At 41.7% G+C, this 22,595-nt stretch overlaps 1 protein-coding gene across 14 annotated transcripts in view; it reads right to left on the bottom strand.

Moving 5' to 3' along the window:
* LOC118556197 (TRAF2 and NCK-interacting protein kinase-like) overlaps nucleotides 1-22,595 on the bottom strand; it is a 78,024-nt gene that overhangs the window by 23,861 nt on the left and 31,568 nt on the right. For 5 of the 14 annotated variants that reach the window (XM_036124904.1, XM_036124905.1, XM_036124906.1 and 2 more), the window contains exons 8-18: nucleotides 21,297-21,351; nucleotides 20,941-21,019; nucleotides 19,844-20,019; nucleotides 19,679-19,745; nucleotides 16,073-16,271; nucleotides 15,661-15,777; nucleotides 10,268-10,354; nucleotides 7,335-7,535; nucleotides 5,343-5,633; nucleotides 3,259-3,423; nucleotides 1,611-1,850 (exon numbers count right to left, since the gene is read on the bottom strand). In XM_036124904.1, coding sequence (XP_035980797.1) covers nucleotides 1,611-1,850; nucleotides 3,259-3,423; nucleotides 5,343-5,633; nucleotides 7,335-7,535; nucleotides 10,268-10,354; nucleotides 15,661-15,777; nucleotides 16,073-16,271; nucleotides 19,679-19,745; nucleotides 19,844-20,019; nucleotides 20,941-21,019; nucleotides 21,297-21,351 — 1,677 coding nt within the window. The remainder of the gene's footprint in view (nucleotides 1-1,610; nucleotides 1,851-3,258; nucleotides 3,424-5,342; nucleotides 5,634-7,334; nucleotides 7,536-10,267; nucleotides 10,355-15,660; nucleotides 15,778-16,072; nucleotides 16,272-19,678; nucleotides 19,746-19,843; nucleotides 20,020-20,940; nucleotides 21,020-21,296; nucleotides 21,352-22,595) is intronic. The other 9 variants (XM_036124911.1, XM_036124914.1, XM_036124915.1 and 6 more) reach the window with 5 other exon arrangements.

The following is a 22,595-nucleotide window of genomic DNA, read 5'->3' as shown; positions in this document are numbered from 1 at the left end:
ATGTGAGCTTCTGTGCTTTCTGTGTCTCTGCTCTGTCTTCTCTAACATAGAAAGTACTCCTGGGTCAATGTGAGCTTCTGAGCTTTCTGTGTCTCTGCTCTGTCTTCTCTAACATAGAAAGTACTCCTGGGTCAATGTGAGCTTCTGAGCTTTCTGTGTCTCTGCTCTGTCTTCTCTAACATAGAAAGTACTCCTGGGTCAATGTGAGCTTCTGAGCTTTCTGTGTCTCTGCTCTGTCTTCTCTAACATAGAAAGTACTCCTGGGTCAATGTGAGCTTCTGTGCTTTCTGTGTGTCTGCTCTGTCTTCTCTACCATAGAAAGTACTCCTGGGTCAATGTGAGCTTCTGTGCTTTCTGTGTCTCTGCTCTGTCTTCTCTAACATAGAAAGTACTCCTGGATCAATGTGAGCTTCTGTGCTTTCTGTGTCTCTGCTCTGTCTTCTCTAACATAGAAAGTACTCCTGGGTCAATGTGAGCTTCTGAGCTTTCTGTGTCTCTGCTCTGTCTTCTCTAACATAGAAAGTACTCCTGGGTCAATGTGAGCTTCTGAGCTTTCTGTGTCTCTGCTCTGTCTTCTCTAAGCCCCAGTGGGTGGAGGCAGATGAGCGTTCACACTGAGCCTGGTTCTGGTTCTGCTGGAGGTTCTCCTCCCTGTTAAAGGGGAGTTTTCCTCTCCACTGTCGCTTCATGCATGCTCAGTATGAGGGATTGCTGCAAAGCCATCAACAATGCAGACGACTGTCCACTGTGGCTCTACGCTCTTTCAGGAGGAGTGAATGCTGCTTGGAGAGACTTGATGCAACCTGCTGGGTTTCCTTAGAGAGGAAACTTTCTCACCAACCTGGAGAATCTGATGGAGTCTGACTTTGGAAAGAGACTTGATGAGATGATATGTATAGGAGCTATAGAAATAATCTTGAATTGAATAAACTGTTTAGCCTCTGCAGAGATGTCTTACACTGCAAAAAGGGAACTAAAAATAAGCAAAACTTTCTTGAAATTGGTGTATTTTTCCTTGATTTGAGCAGGTAGATAAGACTATTTGCCAATGGAGTGAGTGTTTTGCACTTAAATAGGAACAATTCATCTCTAAAATAAGATAATTAGACATCCTGCACTTGAAATAAGACGATGGAGATGAATTATTCCTATTTTAAGTGCAAAAATCTCATTCCATTGGCAAATAGTCTTATCTACCTGCTCAAATCAAGGAATATTACAATGATTTCAAGAAAAATTCACTTACTTTTAGTTCTGTTTTTGCAGTGTAGGGCTAGTTTTTAATGGATGCCAACCATATGCTCCTCTGCCCACATTTACCTTTCAAACGGGCACCATTTACAGAGAAATAAACTTTCCAGTGCTGTTAAAACCAAAGACAACAAATCAACCAATCACACGTTTATATTAGAGGTACGTCTGACTAAGCAGATTTCAGTAAAACTTGCTTTTTGTCTATTTAACAGCAAATAGTTTTTGCTCGTGCATCAACAAAAACAAAAACCGGTGAGAACGACGAGACGGCACCAGAAACAGGACGAGCACCAGAAGACGGAAAGAAAAGGACGTTTTGCTCTCATGCACACAGACAGACGGCGACATGCAGAAACCTTGGGCGGCATGTCGTCGTCCTGCCGCAGCCACGAGCTGCGGTCCAGCTTGTCGAGGGGGGGCGCCAGGCGGGACAGTGGCGGGGGAGGAGGGGTGTCGGACGTGGGGTCGGAGTTCTGCCGGGGCATGGGGGGCCGGGAGGGGGAGGGCGACGCAGAGGTGGAGGACACGCCGTGGGGGTCGTACAGAGACTGGGAGCCTGACAGGCCGTGACTCCTCACCTGCACCAGGTGGGCCATCTGAACACACACACAGGCGGGAAACAGGCAGGGCGGAGGAGGGAAGAGCAGGATCAGGTGATCAGGAAGCAGTCAGGAGGAGGAAGAAGGTGAGAAAGTGCTGAGCTGACAGGAACCAGGAGAGCGGGTTTCTCCCCCACCGAGGCTCAGAGGTCCCGTTGACAAGCGGCAGCTGAGACAGACGGTTCTGGTTGGTTCTGTTCCAGTTCTGCTCTGATCCTGGTTCTGCTGTTTCTGGGTTCTGTTCCCTGGAACTGACCCGGCTGGAACTGACCTGAGACCGGCGTCAGAAAATCCTGCCTGGGGGTTCAGGGAGAACCCGTCTCTGCTTCTAGCAGCAGCAGAGACGGGTTCTCCCAACGGAGTCAGGACCCATTCATTCATTCATTCATTCATTCATTCATTCATCCGTTAATTAATTTATTCATTCATTCATTCATTCATTCACCCATCTGTTCATCCATCCATCAAACTGTCCATTATTCATCCATCCATCCATCTGTCCATCCACCCATTCATTCATTCATTCATTCATTCATTCATTCATTCATTCATTTATTCATTCATCCATTCATTCATCCATCCTTCATCCATCCATCTTTCATCCTTCTATCCATCCATTCATTCATCCATCCATCCATTAATTAATTTATTCATTCATTCACCCATCTGTTCATCCATCCATTCATCAATCAAACTGTCCATTATTCATCCATCCACCCATTCATTTATCTGTCCATCCACCCATTCATTCATTCATTCATTCATTCATTCATTCATCTGTCCATCCATCCATCCATCCATTCATTCATCTGTCCATCTATTCATCCATCCATCCATTCATTCATTCATTCATTCATTCATTAAGCCATTCATTCATCCATCCTTCATCCTTCTATCCATCCATTCATTCATTCATCCGTTCAGCCATTCATCCATCCGTTAATTAATTTATTCATTCATTCACCCATCTGTTCATCCATCCATCCATCAATCAATCAAACTGTCCATTATTCATCCATCCACCCATTCATTTATCCATCTATCTATTAATCCATCCATCCACCCATCCGTTCATCCATCCATCCATTATTCATCCATCCATCTGTTCATCCATCCATCCATTAATTCATTCATCCATCCATCCATCCATTAATCCATCCAGCCATTCATTCATACATTCATCCACCCATTAATTCATCCATTCATCAACTGATCCATCCATCCATCCATCCATCCATCCATCTTTCATCCTTCTATAAATCAATTCATCCCTTCATCCCCCTCCATCTATCCTCTTTATTCTCTGTTTTTTTAACCACTTCTTATTGGACTCCACTTCTCATAAAGCAGACAGAACCAGAACCAGAACCAGAACCAGACCCGGGTGAAGGAGCGGTCCACTGACCTGCGGTTCTACGGAGCGGTGCATGGGTGGAGTCCTGGCCTGCTGGATTCCTCCGCTGCTGAAGGACTCTGAGCGAGGAGGCAGCGCCGGGTCTGAGATCCGATTGGAGACTTTATGCTGCAAGGCAGGAGAAGCCTGTCTGTTCATCTTATAAAGCTCCTCCACCTGACGAACATCAGAGCGCCGTCACTCGCCACGCAGCAAACATGTACAACGCTAGACGCTCTGCACCCACGTAGCTAAACTCTCCCCAGTTTGTTCACAGTGTTTCTGTGCTGCCAGGTCCCGTTTCTAAGGTGTTTTCTCTAATTCAGGGATTCAACAACAGGAAACAAAGATTAAACGATTAAGTAAAAACAGGAACACTACATTCAATTTACGGCACGCCAGAAATTACACGTCTCTGGAGGTTCCTCTTTTTATTCTTCCCTCTACCAGCTCCTTCCTATAGGGGGCGCCACAGCAGATGATCTGCCTCCATCTGCACTCCTCTTCTACCCCTAACCTCATCATCTCCTCTGCTCTGCAAAAAGGGAACTAAAAGTTTTCTGCAGGAGGTTTTCAGAACGCTGGTCAGACCGGGCGTGATGCGCGATTTGGAGGCGGTGGCACCTGTAAACTGCATGGCTGCAGTGAAGGAGGGTAAGCACACTGCAAAAGGGAACTAAAAGTAAGTAAAAGTTTCTTGAAATGAGTGTATTTGTCCTTGATTTGAGCAGCTAAATAAGACTATTTGCCAATGGAATGAGTATTTTTACCCCTAAAATAAGATGATGGAGATGAATTAATTAAGTGCAAAAATCTTATTCCATTGCCAGACAATCTTATTTACCTGCTCAAATCAAGGACAAATACACTCATTTCAAGAAAATGTGACTTACTTTTAGTTCCCTTTTGCAGTGTGCTTATCCTCCTTCACTGCAGCCATGCAGTTTACAGGTGCCACCGCCTCCAAATCGCGCATCACGCCCGGTCTGACCAGCGTCCTGAAAACCTCCTGCTATCTGTCCTTCACCTCTCTTGTACTCTGCTCGTTGTTCTGGATGTTAACCCGAGGTTCTTAAACTCATCCACTCTCAAATCCTCTACTCTAGTCATAGAGATTAGACGCATCTTAAATCCATCCCTCCATCTATCCATCTGCAGGCAAGCAGTGGGGAACTGCTTAGAGACCGGATAGTTTTCTCTCATAAAAACGAGTAACCAACTTTGATTGGTACCCATCCATTCTGTCTTTAGAGTCCTGTGAGGCTTAGAAGAGGGGAGACCTTTCTGCACAGGGAGAGGCACTAAAAATAGCTGCAGATGTCCTACATCTGTCCACCAGCTGCCACCAGGGGGCAGACCTGCCGATCTGCCCTAAATGGGGTCCTCACATGTGGCTGCGTGCATCTAAAGCCGTGATTTATGTTTCCACTGAAGCGTTTTTAACTACCCAGACCGGAGAGTCAGCACCTAAAACAACCCCAACAAGAAATCAACATTTCATGGGAGGCGACATAAATTCATGCAGAACAAGAAACCTGGAAATAAAGAAGAATGAACCCTGGAAGAGGAAAGTTCAGATTAGTTGCTGAAGTTAGTACCTGTTAGACGTTAAAACAAAGCATGCAATAAAACAGTTCAATCCCACCTCAGGACGAAGGAGAAAAGAAAGGTTAAAAGCTTTGAAGGAGGAATAAATGATGAGTTAGAACAGGAAGTGAGCTGGTGTGGTTCCTCTGACTTTAACTGTTGCTTTAAAAAGAGGTTTGGATTTTTTGTCTGGAAGTATTTGTGATCCAAGGTGTAGAGACTGAACTAAACGCCAGCTTCTTCACAAGAAACCACCTGAACACAGAGACAGCTGAGGGTTTCATCAAAGACCAGAGCTTTTTGTTTTTCAGGAAATCCAGAGAATCCAGAGAGAAGTGTTAATAGAGAGGTGGAGCGTTTTAACGGAGAAAAATCACCATTTGTGTCACAGCAGCCAGAGTTAAAGGGTGTGAGTTCACCTGGTTAGAGAAATACAGCTGTTATTAGGAAGGTTAGGGTCCGTTAGGACTGCAGAACCAGGAGGAAGCGTCTGTCTGTCTCCCACTGACCCGGTGGGGGGGGCTGCGGCCCCTGGACTGCCTGACGGGGCTCCTGCCGGGACTCTGCCGCCGCATCACCGGCTCCGAGTACTCCGGCTCGGGGAGGCAGGTGATCCGGATTCTGGGGACGTGCAAGTTGTCCCTGGAGGGGCTGACGTGGGCGGGGTAGGAGGGGGGGCGGGGGGGCCTGTAGCCGGGCAGCAGGAGCAGGTTGTCCAGGTTGACGTCCCGCGTCTCATGGAGGGAGTGGTACTTCTTTGGGGCCAAGCGAGGGGAGTTGCTCTGAGCGCGACGCATCACCTGGAGGGCAGCGAGTTTACAGGAAGGTGGGGGTGAGGGGGGGGGGGGGGGGGGGGGTGATGGAGACACATTAAAGCAGGGGAACCCGGGGGGGGTCCACTGAAGACAGGTTTCAGGGTTCTCAGTCCTCAGAAATCTGTTTTTTTAATATCTTTACTCAGCCTTCACATAAACAGACAGCATCAAACGATCAGCCCTGTCAGGATCGTTTGATGCTGTCTGCATCATCGTTAAGCTTTGGTCCTGTGCACAAACCTGGTTGTTTTACATCATGTTAAAATGCAGAACATGATCAAAGGAGACCAAAAACCAGAAAAAAACAGTTAAATTTAATCCTGGACTGCAGGTTTTAAGATCACTGCAACAGTTACTGACGACACGATCTCTGAATCTCTGTGCCGCCGTTCTTCTGCTGCTGCAGCGATGAAGAGAGGCTTTTTCACCGTGAAAAGTAAGCACACCCTGGAAGTTATTTAAGTCCAACTTTAAAAGCACACAGCGCTGATGTTTATTAAACTACAAGGAAACAGGAATGAAAAAGCGGTCGGTTTAAATCTAAGTGCGCCCTTTGCTCCTTTAATATACAGGAGGGTATAATTCAGGCGGCTAAACGCTGCTGCTGCTGCTCATCGACCCGGGGAGCGCTTTAAGGTTTCCCCCAAACCATGTGAAGTCCGTCATCCTCCAGAGAGAACGATCATTTAGAAGCTCCCTGCAGAGGAAACCTCCAAGGTCAGAGGAAACTAACAAAGAGCTCCTGATTGAAATGCTGTGAATGTCTGCGAAGCTCAGAGGACGGAAGCAACGCTGGGAAGACGAGCAAATTCCCCCAAAGTGATGGACGCACAATTCATTTCCACTGCATCTTTGGTCAATAAATAGCGAAAACTTGGACTCTTTTCTGTTTTACATCGTTTTTTTAGTGCCACTGATTCAACAAAAAAAGATTATGCAAAAGGACGCGCTTCCTTTTCTCTGTGACTTCTGTTTAAAGCCTGGATTCACAAGTGGACCTCCTCACTCTGTGGCAAAACAAGAACCAGATGAAGCAAAGTTTGATTCAAAGACAAACGACTAAATAAAGCTGAGGAGTTTCTCTCAGGAGTAAAATGTTTCAGGCTTAAAAAGACATCAAACACCTATTAATGGCTTCATCCGTCTGCTGACTCATGACTAAGCCTGATTTAAGTTAGAGATCTTAGACCAACACGTTGTTTATTGGCAGAAATTCCCAGATCTTCAGTTTCATCTGTAAAGAAAAACCTAAAGAAAGTTGGGTCCAAGGAAGCAAATTAAGCAAAGAAACGGCCCCTCGCTGGGGTCCAGCGTCCCCTGATGCTGCAAACATGTTCCTGTGGATCAGAAATAAATGCATTATGTGAGTTTAAGGCAGAAAGGCGGCTCCACATGCAGGTCTTCCTCCTTCCTTCAATCAGCTGCAGGCAAATAATGCATCAGAGGAGAAAAGTTGATGGAAAAAGCTGAAGCAATTTTCTAATGTAGAAAATCTACATTAAAAGGTGAATTTCCAGTTGTTTTATTCTTCTCTCTTCTGAACCGATCAGGTCATCTGCATGTAAACAGAAACGTCTCTCTGGATATTTTGGCCTTGGGTTTTCCTAACGTAGAAAACCAGAAATGAAGCGGCGCTCTGAAGCGTCGCTGCAGAGGTGCATGCGCTGCGTGGGGCCGGCGGCTCACCTCTTTGGCCCAGGCGGGCTTGTCGTTGGTGCTGGGCGCCTGGTCCTTGTAGTGGTAGAGCTGCTTCTTGTCCTGCGGCGGCCGCGGCGGCTCCTGCTGCTGCTGCTGCTGCAGCGACACCAGGTAGGCTCGCTCCTGCTGCAGCTGCCTCTGCAGCCGCTCCGCCTGCCGCTGCTCCTCGATCTGCTTCCTCTTGTACTCCTGCAGACGCCATAAGCGACAGGGCTGAGCGTCCGAGCTGCTCCCGCATCATTAGAAGGTCGCAGCCGCTAAGATTGCTGCTGTGCGTGTTTTTAATGGCGGTATTATCCTGATGTTCATCGCTATAAAGGATGTGGCCCAGTAATGTTAAAATTAGACCTGTGGGTGGTGACGGTGACACACAAAGCTAAACTAATGGAAGTTTTTAAGCCTCTGTTTGTCCTCTCTGGCTTCATGGTCACAGATCTGTGAATGAAAATCCATCCTGCTGCATAAACACAAAACATCCGCCGTATCTCTGAGGGATTTCTCTCATTTTATGAATTTTTAGCTTGTTCTGTGTGCTGCACAGGCTGCATTTAGCACCGCGGTGCTTCAAGCTTCACAGCCGACCACATGTGGTGGTTCAGACCCAAAATACGTACGTCTGCATCTGAAGGGACCGTTTACGTTCACATACATGCCTGTTAGTTGGTTCAGGCGTCAACCGCGCTGCATTAGAGTTACAGAAGCTTCTGATGCCGTGTCAAAAATAGCTATTTCATAAAAAATGTGATTTATTTAGATCAGGAAACCTTTACAAACTAAAGAGGCATTTCTGCCTTCGGTTCGGCTAAATAAAATAGCTTAGAGCCACAAACGCAACATGACTCTGCAAAACAAAGCAGCTTTCTTTTATAATACCTCCTACAAGATATGTATTTAAAACATCTAATTTAAAAAGCGGATATATTATTTTTGTTTTTAGTGTTAGTACATTTTCTTCAGCAGGACGTTCAGTGTTTTTAGAGAAAGCACGCAGTTTGCAACCTGCTGAGACAAAAAAATAATATTTTTTACACCTCTGGTAGAATTCTTTGAGGAAATGTTTTACATGTATTGCATGGAGATGCCTGGGAAAAACTGCTAAAGCTAGCATTTTGATTTACATCTTCAAACATTGTTCAATTCTTTAGCATTTTGGGAAAAGTTTTTCAGGGTCTAAAGAACAACAGGCGGCTCTGGAGCTGATCTACATTAATCACCTAATTAATTATATGTTTTTATAATTCCTACATATAATCTCATTTTACATGTGTGAATTGTATTTTAATTTAATGCCAACATAATTTTCAATACGGATTCCTTCATCGTCATCAGAGAACTGTGTCCAGATGCAGCTGCAGGTTTTTTGACTCAGACCGGTTATTCGGTCTCTCTGAGTCGCCAACCATTCAGCTAAAATGCTGCGCGTCCCACCCTGATCACAGAGTATAAGAACTGCTCATGCACTCTGCTGTGCTCCTTCCCTTTTGCCTGTTGTCAGTCTCTCTCAGGAAAATAACATAGGATCTGAGTGAAATAGCGACAAGAAGAAGGAACAACGCGCAGCTTTGACTTGGCTCCCATCGTTCATGTTAAGGAGAAGTCCTGTAACTTTTAGATGCATCCTTTGCCCTGCAGGCCTGGATGAAATGGCTAAACTACGTCACCAGCATGCAGCCAGGCTCTGCAGAGCTCTGCTAACGAGCTCATGGAGTCAGGTGTGTGGAGGCAGAGAAGCATCACCGGTCCTAAAGTGCTGGAGTTAGAGGCCACTGGTCGAGGTGATGCTTTCAGACCTAAGAAGTGTCTGAAATGTCAGGCATGGTGGTGGCACCATGATGCTATGGGGCTGTTTTATTAGTAAATTACTAAAGGTCTCCTCTATTTAGCAACTAGATTGTTTCTGTTTAAACTGGGACACGTCTGGGTGTTTCAACAGGACAGCGGTCCCAAACCTAATGTGAAAGGACAGATCAGGCTAACGTTCAGTTTCTGGAACCCAGCATCAGTCCTGGTCAATATTTATGAAATTAGCTTAAAACTAGGGCTGGACCATAATTCAATAACAATATATATCGATCAATAGATGTATATCCATGATAAAAAGAAAAGGTTCAATAAGGGTTCAATAGAATAACAGTTTTCCTTCTGCATTCTAGCCATGTAGGTTAATATTAGAGTCATTAATCCTCCCAGTCAATCACAACGCAGACCCAGGAACTAAGCTCCGCCCCCTTCAAAGAGTTCAAAGAGCACACGTTCTTTTTCATTTTTTTAAAACTTGCAGTTTTGGTTGAATAAAGAGTTCAGTTTGAATTCAGTGTTTGTATCTAAAAAGAGGTTAAGCTAGTTTTGAATTTGTTGATAATTATCGATATCGATCAATATGATTTCTATTGTATCGATATGCTTTTTTTTATATATATATATATCGTCCAGGCCTACTTGAAAGTAAAACAAAACATTTAAATGAGCACCACCACTTCTGCCCAGGGAGTGTGGTAAAATATTTAGTCAGGGTTACACCAGACGGAAACAAAAAGTGGACCATTTAAACAAATATTAACGGTGGTGTGTGTATAATTAAGCTTCTGTGTATAATTTCGACCCGTGTGATTTAGAAAAAAACTCTTACTTTTTTAAATTACTGTATGCAGTATGGTATCTAATTAATTAACGAGGTGTTCTTTTACTGTTTTATAAGTGATTATTTTCTATTGATTCAACCAAACCTACGTCCTGTACCACTATGTGAAACTTTAAAAGAGAACAGTAGGACTTATTTGTGTTTAGAACAACGAAATCACTGTACAGACACCTTGATGAGGGTAAATACAGCAGAAGTGGACATGAACTGGTGTCAGTGGGTTGTAGCTCCAGAATCAGGGCTATTATCTGCATCTGTGTGTGTTTGCATGTGGTGTTACCAGCAGTAACGCTTGCTCCTGCAGGAGCTGCTGCTGCAGGATCTCCAGCTGCCTCTGCTCCTCCTCCAGCTGTCTACGGATATACTCCTACCCAATCAGAGCCCAGGCGACGCATCGGACGCATCCAATCAGAGAGCGGCCGGGCGGAACAGAAGCCAATCAGAGCCCCAGGCAACCAGTGACGTCAGCAGAGCAGGAAATAGTCGGGAAGAAAAATAGAAAGACAGAAAGAAACAGGGCAGAGAAAAGTAGATCCGTAAAAGGGGTGTTAAATGGGAGAGTGATTCGGAAACAGATGAGAAATAAAGTGAATGAAGCGGCAGGGGGCAGTAATTAGTAGAACAGAAGGCCATGCTGGTAATAAAACAGTCAGACTGAAATCAGCCCTGCAGGGACAGACCATTTTATCTGGAAAAAGAACAGCTAACAACATCTGTTCACACAGGCCTTTCACTCCTAACTGTTCAACTGCACATAACTTTTGTCTATTTTATGCCTTTATTTTTCTAAACAGCGCTTGAATTTGTTTTGAATTGTGCGGTTATGCACTTCTTAGTTTTCACCTCTTTTTATCCTGTTATTTTCCTGCACATTTTTAGATTTCATCTATTTGTCTCAGCATCTTTTTGTTTGTATTTCAGCTTATAAAGCACATTGTGCATCAAATGGACTGTTAAATAGTGCTATATAAATGAACATTGATTGACGTAAGCAGTACACCGCTCACATTTTTGTCAATATTTTATTACATCATCACTAAAGATATGACACTTTGATCCCATGTAAAGTGTGTCCAGCTTGTACAACAGTGTAAATTTGTCTTCCCCTTAAAACACACGGCCATTAATGTCTGAACCACTGTCAACAACAATGAGGACACCCCCAGGTGAAAAGTGACCAGATTGTGCCCAATTAGCCATTTTCCCTCCCTGGTGTCATGTGACTCGCTAGCGTTACGAGGTCTCAGGTGTGAATAGGAGGCAGATGTGTTAAATCTGCTGTTATCGCTCTCACTCTCACATATTAGTCACAGGAAGTTCACACTGGGTCCTCATGGCAAGAAAAACTCTCTGAAAACCTGAATAAAAGAACTGCTGCTCTACAAACAGAAGGCTGAGGCTGCAGGAAGGTTACCAACACCCAGAAACTGAGCCCAGACTCAGAGCAGAACTCGGCACGGTCAACCAAAGCTGAACACGTGCTCAGCATCATAACCACGGCTCGTCTTTTCAGAGCAGACGTACGAGTCCTGCCAGCGTCGCTTTAGAGGTCAAATGGGTGTGGGGGAGTCGGCCCAGACGGCGAGCACTGCATCAAATTGGTCTGTGTGGCTGTCGTCCCAGAAGAAAACCTCTTCTGATGGTGATGCACAGAAAAAGCCAGCAAACAGGTCCAAACTTATGTGGTTCTGCTGGTGTCCAGCGTACGTAGAGGCAGCCAGGTGAGCACAAAGACAGGTGTATCATGGCTGCTTTACAGCACGGCGGGGGAACTGTCATGGTTTTCAGAGCTACGGTTCATTCACGCGCTGTTATGAGTTCCACCAATAAATTGACGTTCCCGAACCGGTTAGAACAAAAAAAATACTGTGCCGGGAACGGTTAATTTCGTTCCTTTCGTTTGACAGATATAGCTATTGATATTGTGGTTTGGAATGAGCGTTTTACTTAACGATGGATCGTAATTTACCTCTTATTTAAGATGTGTAGCTCTAGTGGAGACAGCGCTCTCTCTCCATTCAGTCAGCGAATGTGTGATGTGATGTCACACAGGAAGTGAACCTCAGCCGTCATGGTAACGTGCGCAGGAAAATAATTACTTTTTTTTTTTTTTTAGTTAATTAGGCAACGAAAACTTTGAGGAACGAAATAAAACCCGTAATAACTGGTTACCATTATTCTTAAATAAGTGTTCCAGTTCCAGAACATAAAAAATAATAACGTTTCCGGTTTCGTTTCTGTTCCCTGTAAAATACAAAAAGTTCCCGGTTTTCCTTTTCGTTCCTTGAACCGGTTCAAAGCCCTGGTCCAAACACACCTTCAAGATGGCCGCTGCCTTGCTAAAGAGACCGGAGGTAAAGAGGACTGCAGTGGTAACCTGTGAAGCTGTAGGTAACTCCAAGAGAGTTAAAGCAGTGGTGGAAAATAATGATGGGCACAAAAAATGCTGAGGTATTTTGAAAGCAAAGTTCACATTGTTATACAAGCTGAACACTTATTACTTTACACTGCATCAAAGTGACAAATCTTCCATTGGTCTCATTGACATATGTAATAAAATACTCATGGAAATATGAGTGGTGTGCTCACTTCTGTGAGATGCTGTAACTGCAGAAAGTGCTTTGGCTCTTTTGCAAAACCTCCTTTGCCTTTCCTTTCGTTTCACTGTAGCGCTAATCTCTCAGTTACAACAGTCTCTTGATTTATAAAGAAGTGGATTTGCCAGACAATCTCTTTAAGCTGGTCTCTGAAAGTCATGACTCTCCGAGGAACAATATGTTGGGGTTTATCACTTTGTGACAAAGTCTATTAGGCAAATATTACTTTTTGGAATCCAACTTGTGTTTATGTAATTATTATAGGGCAGCACAACGTTAGGGAATCAGATAATTGAGGCGTTGCTGTGAATAATTGCAATTCAACGACTTTTTTCTCACTCTTGTTTTGCATTATTGCAATTTTCCCACAACTTTCAGTGAGTTTAAGTATTATGTTGGCATAAATCTACGTAAAATTTGTGCGTAACAGAACTGGCCAACTGGCAAAATGAATAATTGATGCGCAAAGTCGTAACGCTTCACTAACTAACTTTTGTAAAAAAAAAAATATTTTTACATATTTGTTAAAATTGTACATACAGAGTATGAGACAGATAATCTGTGGGGGAAAAAATCAACCAATCAGGGCCAGGAGGAGCATCTTAGCAGTTTCAATCATTCAACATTCAAGGTTAAGATTACAGAAACAAAGTAATGTTCAGGGAAAACAGCCAAGTGGCGGGGTTAGGGTTAGGGTTAGCACCGGCTCAGAAAACAAAGACCGGTAAACAGAAGAAGACAGACGACAAAAAGCAAGCTATAACGTAAGAAGTAAACCGAAACTGGAATAAAATGAGGGTAAACAGGAGCGGTGGAGGGAGGGCTGTAGCACAGCAGAGAATAAGTGGGAGGTGTGCTTTAATGATTTTGTCAGAACCCCTGTCTTTAGCTTTAATACTCATCAGTATTCTAATGCTAATGCTGTTTTGACTATTCTAATAATGATGCCATCACAAGCTAATAACACAGTTAGCATCTTAATTTCAAAGTTATTGTGCTAAAAATGACGTTTTCATTGGTATTCTACTGCTAATGTTTGAAGCATGCTAACAACGAGTTCCAATGCTAACGTAACTATTTTAATGCTAACGTTATTGTTACAAATGCAATGCTACTACTCTAGCACACCAACAATGATGTGTCAACATTATCATATTATTGTAACACTAATGGCCAGAACACACTAACAATATTAGAAACCTAAAGCTAACATTTGGATTCTAATGCTGTTTTTACTATTTTAATACCAGCGTGTACAGCATCCTGATCTTATTGCTGCTATGCTAACAATAACACTATAATTAGCATTCTACTATGAGTATTCAAAGCATACTAAAATAATATTTGAATCCTAAAACTAGAGTTTATATTCTTATTCTATTACTAGCATCACAATTTGAATGCTATTCCCCTAGCAAACGAACAATAATATTAGCATCCTGTTACTAGTGTTAGCATGGAAGTGGGTGCGGTATTCATTTACAACTTACTGGGCAGAGTTTTAACGCTTTTTAAGTTTTTACCCAACCACAATTCGTACCCGGGTCCCCGGTTATCAAAGCTGCAGACATTGCCTGCTACTCTACAGTGGAGTGTAATGCTAGCATGCTAACCTGATTAATACCACCCTATAGCTCATGCTTGGAGCATTTTATAGAGTATTAGAATCTGAATGCTAACATTTGGATCCTAATTTCAATGCTATTGTTACTAATTTACAGGTAATGTCCCAGCACGCTAACAATAACATCGGCTTCCTAATGCTAATGTTAGCATTCGACCGCAATGCACACAGTGTGGTAATAACAATATTAGACCAACAGTAAACAGGCTTAAATCGGAGGAAGCCGGACTTTCGTTTAGTTCTTTCTGAGAATGTTTCAACACCTGCGGATGGACCTCCATGTCCTTAAAAACAGCAGCGCTCCAACTGCAGATTGCTCAGAGCGAGCCGCCAGAACCAACAAAGACTCCTGGATAGGTGTGGAAACGTTTTTAAGCATTAATATGCTAATGCTAACTGGGTGTAATATGTTGGGTTGTGCACAAATGCATTATTTTACCTGCAGTTATATTTTTAATAAGTAGAGGTATTATGTTATTAAGTGCTTTTATCACCTCATGTCTGAACTACTGTAATTCTCTAATAATTGGTGTCAGTCAGGCCGCTCTTTCACGGCTACAGCTGGTACAGAATGCTGCAGCACGGTTTTTAACTGGTAAAAATAAACGTGAACACATAAATCTGGTTTTAGCAGCCATCTACTGGCTTCCTGTTAAGTTTCAAGTCCATTTTTAAATTATTTTATTTGCTTTTAAGAGTCAAAATGGGCTGTCCCCTCCCTATTTATCTGAACCGTACCACCCCTACATACCTCTATATGTTCTTAGATCAGCGATCAGATGCTTTAATCCGACCCAAAGTCACTTTATACATCCAGAGGAGACAGAGCTTTTGTAGTTCTGGTTTCTAAATTGTGGAATTAACCGCCTCTGGTGGTCAGGCAGGTTTCGTCTCTTGATGTTTTTAAAACTCGTCTGAAAACACACTTTTATCCGTGTTTTAATTGTACCTGTTTTGTTTTCTTTCCTTTCTGCTTACATTTATGTAGGTATTTTTAAGTATTTGTTTTTTGTGCAGCACTTTCAAACAGCTTCTATGTTGTTTTGTAAAGTGCTCTAGAAATAAACGGTATGGTTTGGTAAAAGAAAGGTTCTCAAACGCTCCTTCCCCTCTTACAGGTCCATTTCTTTAAAAAAAATAAAAAATTTTACTCAGCAATAAAATTATAGACGTCAGTGAGGCCCATTACGCACTCGGTCAGATTTAGATGATATGGTCCTTTAATACTGATGCACATTTATTTTTTTTGAGACTGGTGCTCCATTACGGAGTTAAATTAATTTAAAACGCTGAAAGCAACAGGAGTTGACCCAAGTGCTTCAACAATCAGCCAAACGTTTACTTTAAAATACAATGTAAATAAGTGTTAGCTTTAAATGGGTATGAAATCCCATTTTTATCCCTCACAGATTATGTAAGATTTCCTGACTGGTCGCCCAGGTGTTTTCCTACCTGCTCCCTCTCTGCGTGCCGCCTCTCCTCCTCCCGGCGGAGCTGCTCCATCTCCTCATAGCGCCTCCTTTGTTCCCGCTCCTGCTGTTTCCTAAGGTCCCGCTCCCGACGCTGTTGCTGTGGGCGGAAAACATTTCACACAACAGTGTGTCACCTGTGTGTGTTTGTGCATGTCAGGTGTGCTTCTCTGGCATTCTGATGTGCCGAGGTGCCAACAACACAGGTGTGCTTTTTTTCCCCTAACACCTCATCTGAGACGCCGTTCCACAACCTAAAACAGCTGCAGGCATCCTCTCATTACGCTCATTTATGTTGCGTTAGGATTATGAGGTTTTATTCATGTGGAACATCTATTATTAGCCAGATTGTGCCTTTAATATTTTTTGTGGAAACCTAAAAGACTTGACGCTACCTCCTCTAGCCGTCGCCGCTGCTCTTTCTGCTCCTCGATGCGTTTCTGCCTCTCGGCCAGTAGTTGGCGCTTGTGCTCCTCGTTCTGCTGCTGCTCAAGCTGCTGACGGCGAATCAGCTCCGAGCGCTCCTTATTGGCTAGCTGCAGGCGCAGGAAGTCCCGCCTGAGAGTGGACTCGCCGGGAATGTTGATGATTGAGCTGGAAAGCAGCCGATAGGGCGAGAGTCAGAGGGCGGCACCATCTAGCACCGGCTGAAAACTGGGCTTTTTGTTTCATAATCACATTTAATTTAGCATCACAGAAACACTCAACCGACTCCAATCCATAACCGTCCGTTAACGCCATAACCATTTTTTCATTTTCATGTTTAGAGAGAGAAATGTCAGAGTCCTTTTTTAGTTTTTTAGCTTTTTAGCTTTAGCATCTGTGATTGTCCCCACTGATCTATATTATACACTGGAGTGCTAATAGCCGCTGTTAGAACGAGTCGCTTTGAAGCCACCAGCCGCCATATTGGTACTCCCTATTTCCCTCCAGTAACTAGGGAATATGTACGCTACGGCATTGAATAACAATGATTTTCTCATGTTCAGGGGGGACTTAAGACTTTTAAAATGTCAAATGCCATATACGTTTATGTTTTGTTCTAAAACTATCAAGTACTGAGAAAGTCATGTGCTGAAATATTTTGCATTTTATTTATTTAAATATATATATATATATATATATATATATATATATATATATATATATATATATATATATATATATATATATATATATATATATAACATTTCTAAATATATAAATAACAATATACAAAAACATATATTTACATACATGTATACATATACACGTATTTATATATATATATATACACATATATTTATATTTAATATGAATAACATGTAAAATATTTCAGCACCTAATTTCCTAGTAGTTGATAGTGTTAGTACATCCACTGACTGTAGAATTACCTGTGAAACGTTTTCACTCAGCCAGAAAACTGCTTGTTGTTGCAACCAAATCCTGTGGGATTCTGTGAGAGTAGGGAGTAGCAAGATGGCGGCCAGTGACTTCAGTTTTTCGTCAAAATCAGCACTCCAGTGTATTATATAGCTCTGTGATTGTCCCGTCTGATACTTCCAGATTTCCCAAGAGGACAAAAAAGAAGTACGAGTTTCACTTGCAAACACATTCACAAATGTGAGTTCTGTCTCTGCTGAAACCAGTTTTACAGACACAATAAACAACATCCGTGTTTCCATGTTTTTTATGCACCTTTTGAAGTATCGTATTAGAAAAGGTTGATGGAAACACCAAAATTCTAAATAATTTTCAAAATTTCACAAAAACATTTTTTTCGTCCACTTGAGTCTGCTTTTGGATTCCCGAAAAAGAGTTAAAGCACAAAATGGGAGATGGAAACACATTTGCTGAATAAGTTCTGACGTAGTGAACATTTTACGTCACATGACTGATCAGCTGTTTCCTCTACACGCGTAGAAAAGCATTTATTTTCCTACGTCTTCGGACACCAGCTAACATCGCCAATACCAGCCGACAGGACAGAACAATCCCGACTTCTTTTATCGCAACGCATTCCTAAAAAAAAACTCTCTCCGTTTTTCTCAGATGTGCTAGTTTGAAACCTCTACTTCCTGTTTATTACAGGCATTACAGCGTAACATCAACTTCTGATGTAACGACAGCCGGGTTCATTCGCTACAAACAAGTGGATGGAAACACGCCTAATTCACATTTTATTTTTATTTTCGCAACAATTTAAAAGTTTGTTCAAAATTCGTGTGGCAGTTGGATGAAGTCATGGCTAATGTCTTGACTGATCAGCTGCAGCAAAGTCAACAATCTCAGTTTATCGCTAGAAGAGCAGAAAATAAGGAAAAAAGTGTCTGACTTTCCACTGTAAGTAGTTTATGGAAGCCGCTGCTCCATTTTCAGTATATTAGTCTCACCTAGGGCTGGACGATATAGAAAAAAAGCATATTGATAAAATACAAATAAAATTAATTTTTATCGATAATTATCAACATATTCAAAATATATATTTTAAGTGCTTGGGTCATTTTATGCTGCTGCTTATTAGCGACCTATTTTTAGATAAAGACACAAACACTGAATTCAAACTCAACCAACTTTTTACCAAAACTGCAAGTTTTAAAAAAAAATGAAAAAGAGCGCATGCTCTCTGAACTCTTTGAAGGGGGCGGGGCTTGGTTCCTGGGTCTGCGTTGTGATTGGTTGGGAGGATGTAATGACTGTAATATTAACCTACATGATTGGCTAGAATGTTAAAGGAAGGAAAACTGTTATTCTATTGAACTTATATTGACCCTTTTTTCTATCATCGATATCGTCCAGCCCTGGTCTCACCTGTCCATTTCACCATCAATCACTCCCTCTCTGTGTGTATAATCCCATTCTTTTAAGCATTGTCAGATCCTCCCGTTGCCATTATGTTCTGGTGGTTCTTCTACTGCAGTTTTAAATCTTTTAGCTTTATTTCTGTAAGTTTTTTTTAAACTTTTCCTTAAACATCCACATGGTTTTGGGTGCTACTCAGGAACAAACTACGCCATATAATCGTCAGGCTTGCTAAATGTTTGCAAGAAAAATGCAGCATTTGCTGCTGTGTAAAGGGTAAAATGTGCAGTTGTCTGGGGTTAGCTTAGCTGTATGCAGCTCTGTGACACGTAAAGACCTAAAGCTGCAGCATCTACCTGGCCTGGCAGGTGAGCGGTGTCTCCAGGTGTTACCTTAACGCAGAGAAGCTCCAGCTGATGTGTGTAGGTTCCCATGCTGGCGTTTACCTGGCAGGTAATTCCCTGACTAGAAGTCGGCTGGTGGCTGAAATCTGTAGATTTTCAGCTTTGGCTTAAAAGTCAGATTTTTTTTCTGCTTGGTGAAATTCTCAGGTACACTGCAAAAAGGGAACTAAAAGTAAGAAAATTTCCTGAAATGAGTGTATTTTTCCTTGATTTGAGGAGCTAAATAAGACTATTTGCCAACTGAACAATAATTTTTACCCCTAAAATAAGATAATTAGACATCCCGCACTTGATATAAGAAGATGTAGAAGAATTGTTCCTATTTTAAGTGCAACATTCTTATTCCATTGGCAAATAGTCTTATTTTGCTACTGAAATCAAGGAAAAATACACTGATTTCAAGAAAATTTCACCTACTTTTAGTTCCCTTTTTGCAGTGTATGCTGACTGTCAGCCTTCTGTAGGTAAGAGTGAACATATTGGAGCAAAGTTGCTGTTTTATATTTATTTTAAAGCTTTCAGTTCTCCGTTTGTTATGGAAAAAGCTGATTTTGTAGATGTTGGCAGCCCTGTGGAGATCTCAGGGTAGCTGCTGATCGTCTATGTTCTCTGGAGAACGCACACAGACTGCTATTTATAGCATGCAATGCTGACTGGTCTAATTTAGCTAAAATGTCAACTTTATAATGAAGACGCCGGGTCTAGTTTAGTTCTTGGTTGTGAGGTGACGCACCATAAGGGCCTAATGTTTAAGGCTGCATCTGTAGGCGTTTTAAATCCTAACCTGCGTCTTAAATTCAGGCCCGTTGTTCCTACCTGGGCTCTCCAATCTCCCGCTCTTCATCCTCCTCCTCACTTCCACTGTACTCATATTCTGTCTCGTCTGAAAGAGAGCGAACACTTCACGTTAGCTTTGGCTGCGTTACAGCAGCCGTCAGGAAGTGGGCGGTGGGTCGGGGGGTCGGGGGGGTGCAGGCTCACCCCTCTCTCCCCTCCTCTTCTTGGTGCGGTCGATGTGGTCCTTCAGCTGGATCCGGACCTGCCGCTCGTTGGGAAGGTCTCTGATGAACGGATGTTTGAGGAGCTGCTCGGTGCTCGGCCGCTGGCTGTGGCTCTTGACCAGGCAGCTGTCGATGAACGACTGGAACTTCTTCGACCTGCCGGCGCACAACTCACAGTCATCTTTTCATCAGTCTGATGAAAAGACTGATGAAAAGTCTTTTCAAAATAAATACATTAAATATAATAAAAATTTAAAAATTTAAAATGAAAGAAAATTGTAAAAAAAAAAACTATAAAAAATAACAAAAAAGTTCAAATAAAAAATAATAAAAATTAATAATAAAAATTTAAAAATAAAACATAAATAATAATAATAATAAATAATAATAATAAATAATAAAAAAATAAAATAAAAATAAAAACAATAAAAATAATACAAAAATAAATTAATAATAATAATAATAATAATAAATAAAACAAAATAAAAATTTAAATAAATAAATAAAAATAAACATTAAAAATAAAAAAAAATTATATTTAAAAATTTAAAATGAATGAAAATTATAAAAAAGTATAATAAAAACTAAAAAAATAATAAATAAATAAACAATAAAAAATAATAAAAATAATAAAAATTAAAAAATAAAACATTAATAATACTACTACTACTAATAATAATAATAAATAAAAAAACTAAATAAATAAAAATAAAATAAATAAATAAATAAAAATAAACATTAAAAATAAAAAATAAAATTCTATTTAAAAATTTAAAATGAAAGAAAATTATAAAAAAGTATAATAAAAACTAATAAATAAATAAATAAACAATAAAAAATAATAATAAAAATTTAAAAATAAAACATTAATAATACTACTACTACTACTACTACTACTATTACTGCTACTACTACTACTACTACTAATGATAATAATAAATAAAAGTAATAAAACAAAATAAAAAATAAAAATAAAATAAATAAATAAAAATAAATAAATGATAAAATGAAAGGTAACTTTTAACATCTGAAAAATCGTTATCCTTCCACCGATGCTCCTGAGTTCGTGAGACTCACCACTTCTTTGACTTGAGTCTTGGAGCGGGGTTTCTGGGGATGAGGAAGAGCGCTCTCATCGGATGCATGTCGCACAAAGCTGAGGAGGAGACGAAGCAGGACCACAAATGATCAAGAGAAATTGCAAGGAAAGGAAAAGTACAATAAAGAGAAGGAAATGAATGGGAATGATACAAAGGAAAAGAAAAGGAATACACAGCACAGGTAAAAGCAGAGGAATGTTATAAGACAGGAGAAAATGAAATGTAAAATAAAAAGGGAACGGAAGGGAAAATTAGAAAGAAGCAGCTCTGATTTAGTGTCTTTGGAGACAAACTGTGCTGGTTGTCAGCTGACAGGGGTGTAATCACACTTACGCGGCGCTCCCTCTGCCATCTCTATGGCTGTGATGCCGAGCGACCACAGATCACTCTGCAGAGAGACAAGCACATCCTCACAACGTGTAACCCACTCAACACTTCCACTTTCTGAGAGACGGGTCCACGGGTCAGTGTTCTCGTCAAGTGATAAAAATACAGACAGAAACATTACCCATCTGCCACTGCTGCTGCGTTCTGCCTCCGTTTCAACACAATCACATTGTTCTGCGTTTAGTTTCAGCCGGCAACAACTGCTGGCTTCTTACAGGAAGATAAACTCAGGCTCCTCTGACACATTAAACCCCGGAGGGTCGTAGTTAATGGTGTAGGCGCTCATCCTCCACCCGCTCGCCGCGGGGGGTTCATTCTGTCCTCAATGCTGCACATCCTTCAAACAGCAACCGCTCCACACTCCCCGCTTCTCAAAGGAACCTTCTTATTTCTGTCTGTTCAGTACAATGGTACTAATCCGGGATTGGAAGAATACAAAAACCAACAGATGTAATGATTTCGCTAAAGGTCGCTTTGCAATCCTCCTCCACATCTACAAGCAGTCTGATTATGTTACTGTGGAGGTGCTGAACTTTAGGGGCTGGCAGCCGGGAAGTCAAAAGAAAGTCCAAAACAAGAAGCCTTCTTCAATTCCCACCGACGGTAGTCTGGTCATAAGGCTAGAGTTCCTCACAGGGTTTGAGATCACCTTTAGTTTGAGGTTCTTTGAAGGTATGACGCTCTTAAAAGGTTTAAGGTCTTCAAAGAGTTTAACTTTCTAAAGGTCCGAGGTCCCTAAAAAGGTTTAAGTTCCTTAATACGTATGAGGACCTCACAGAGTTTGAGGTCCTCAAAGGGTTTGAGTTTAAGAAAAAGCTTGAGATCATCATGAGGGTTGATGTCCTCAAAAGGTTCAAAGACCTTTAAAGGTTTCAGATTTTAATTCTCAAAAGGTTTGAGGCCCTTTAAACATGTGGGATGCTGTAAGCATTTACGTTCCTCCAAGGGTCCGGAGGTCCTCAAAAGGTCTGTGGTCCTTATAAGGTTTGAAGTCCTCCTAAGGTTGGATCTTCAAAGTTTGCAGTCCTTTAAAGGTTTTAGGTGCTAAAATAGTTTAAGATCCTCAAAAGGTAAATGTATGGCGCTTTAACTAGTCCAACGACCCCAAAGCGCTTCACATTACAGTCATTCACCCATTCACACCCTGACGGTGGTGAGCTAGGTTAGTAGTCACAGCTGCCCTGGGGCGGACTGACAGTAGAGAGGCCACCATACATCGGCACCACCGGGCCCTCTGACCACCAC

This window comes from Fundulus heteroclitus, chromosome 21 (assembly GCF_011125445.2).
Source record: "Fundulus heteroclitus isolate FHET01 chromosome 21, MU-UCD_Fhet_4.1, whole genome shotgun sequence".
In the NCBI taxonomy this organism is placed as follows: domain Eukaryota; kingdom Metazoa; phylum Chordata; class Actinopteri; order Cyprinodontiformes; family Fundulidae; genus Fundulus; species Fundulus heteroclitus.
This window is presented reverse-complemented; position numbering and strand designations above follow the sequence as displayed.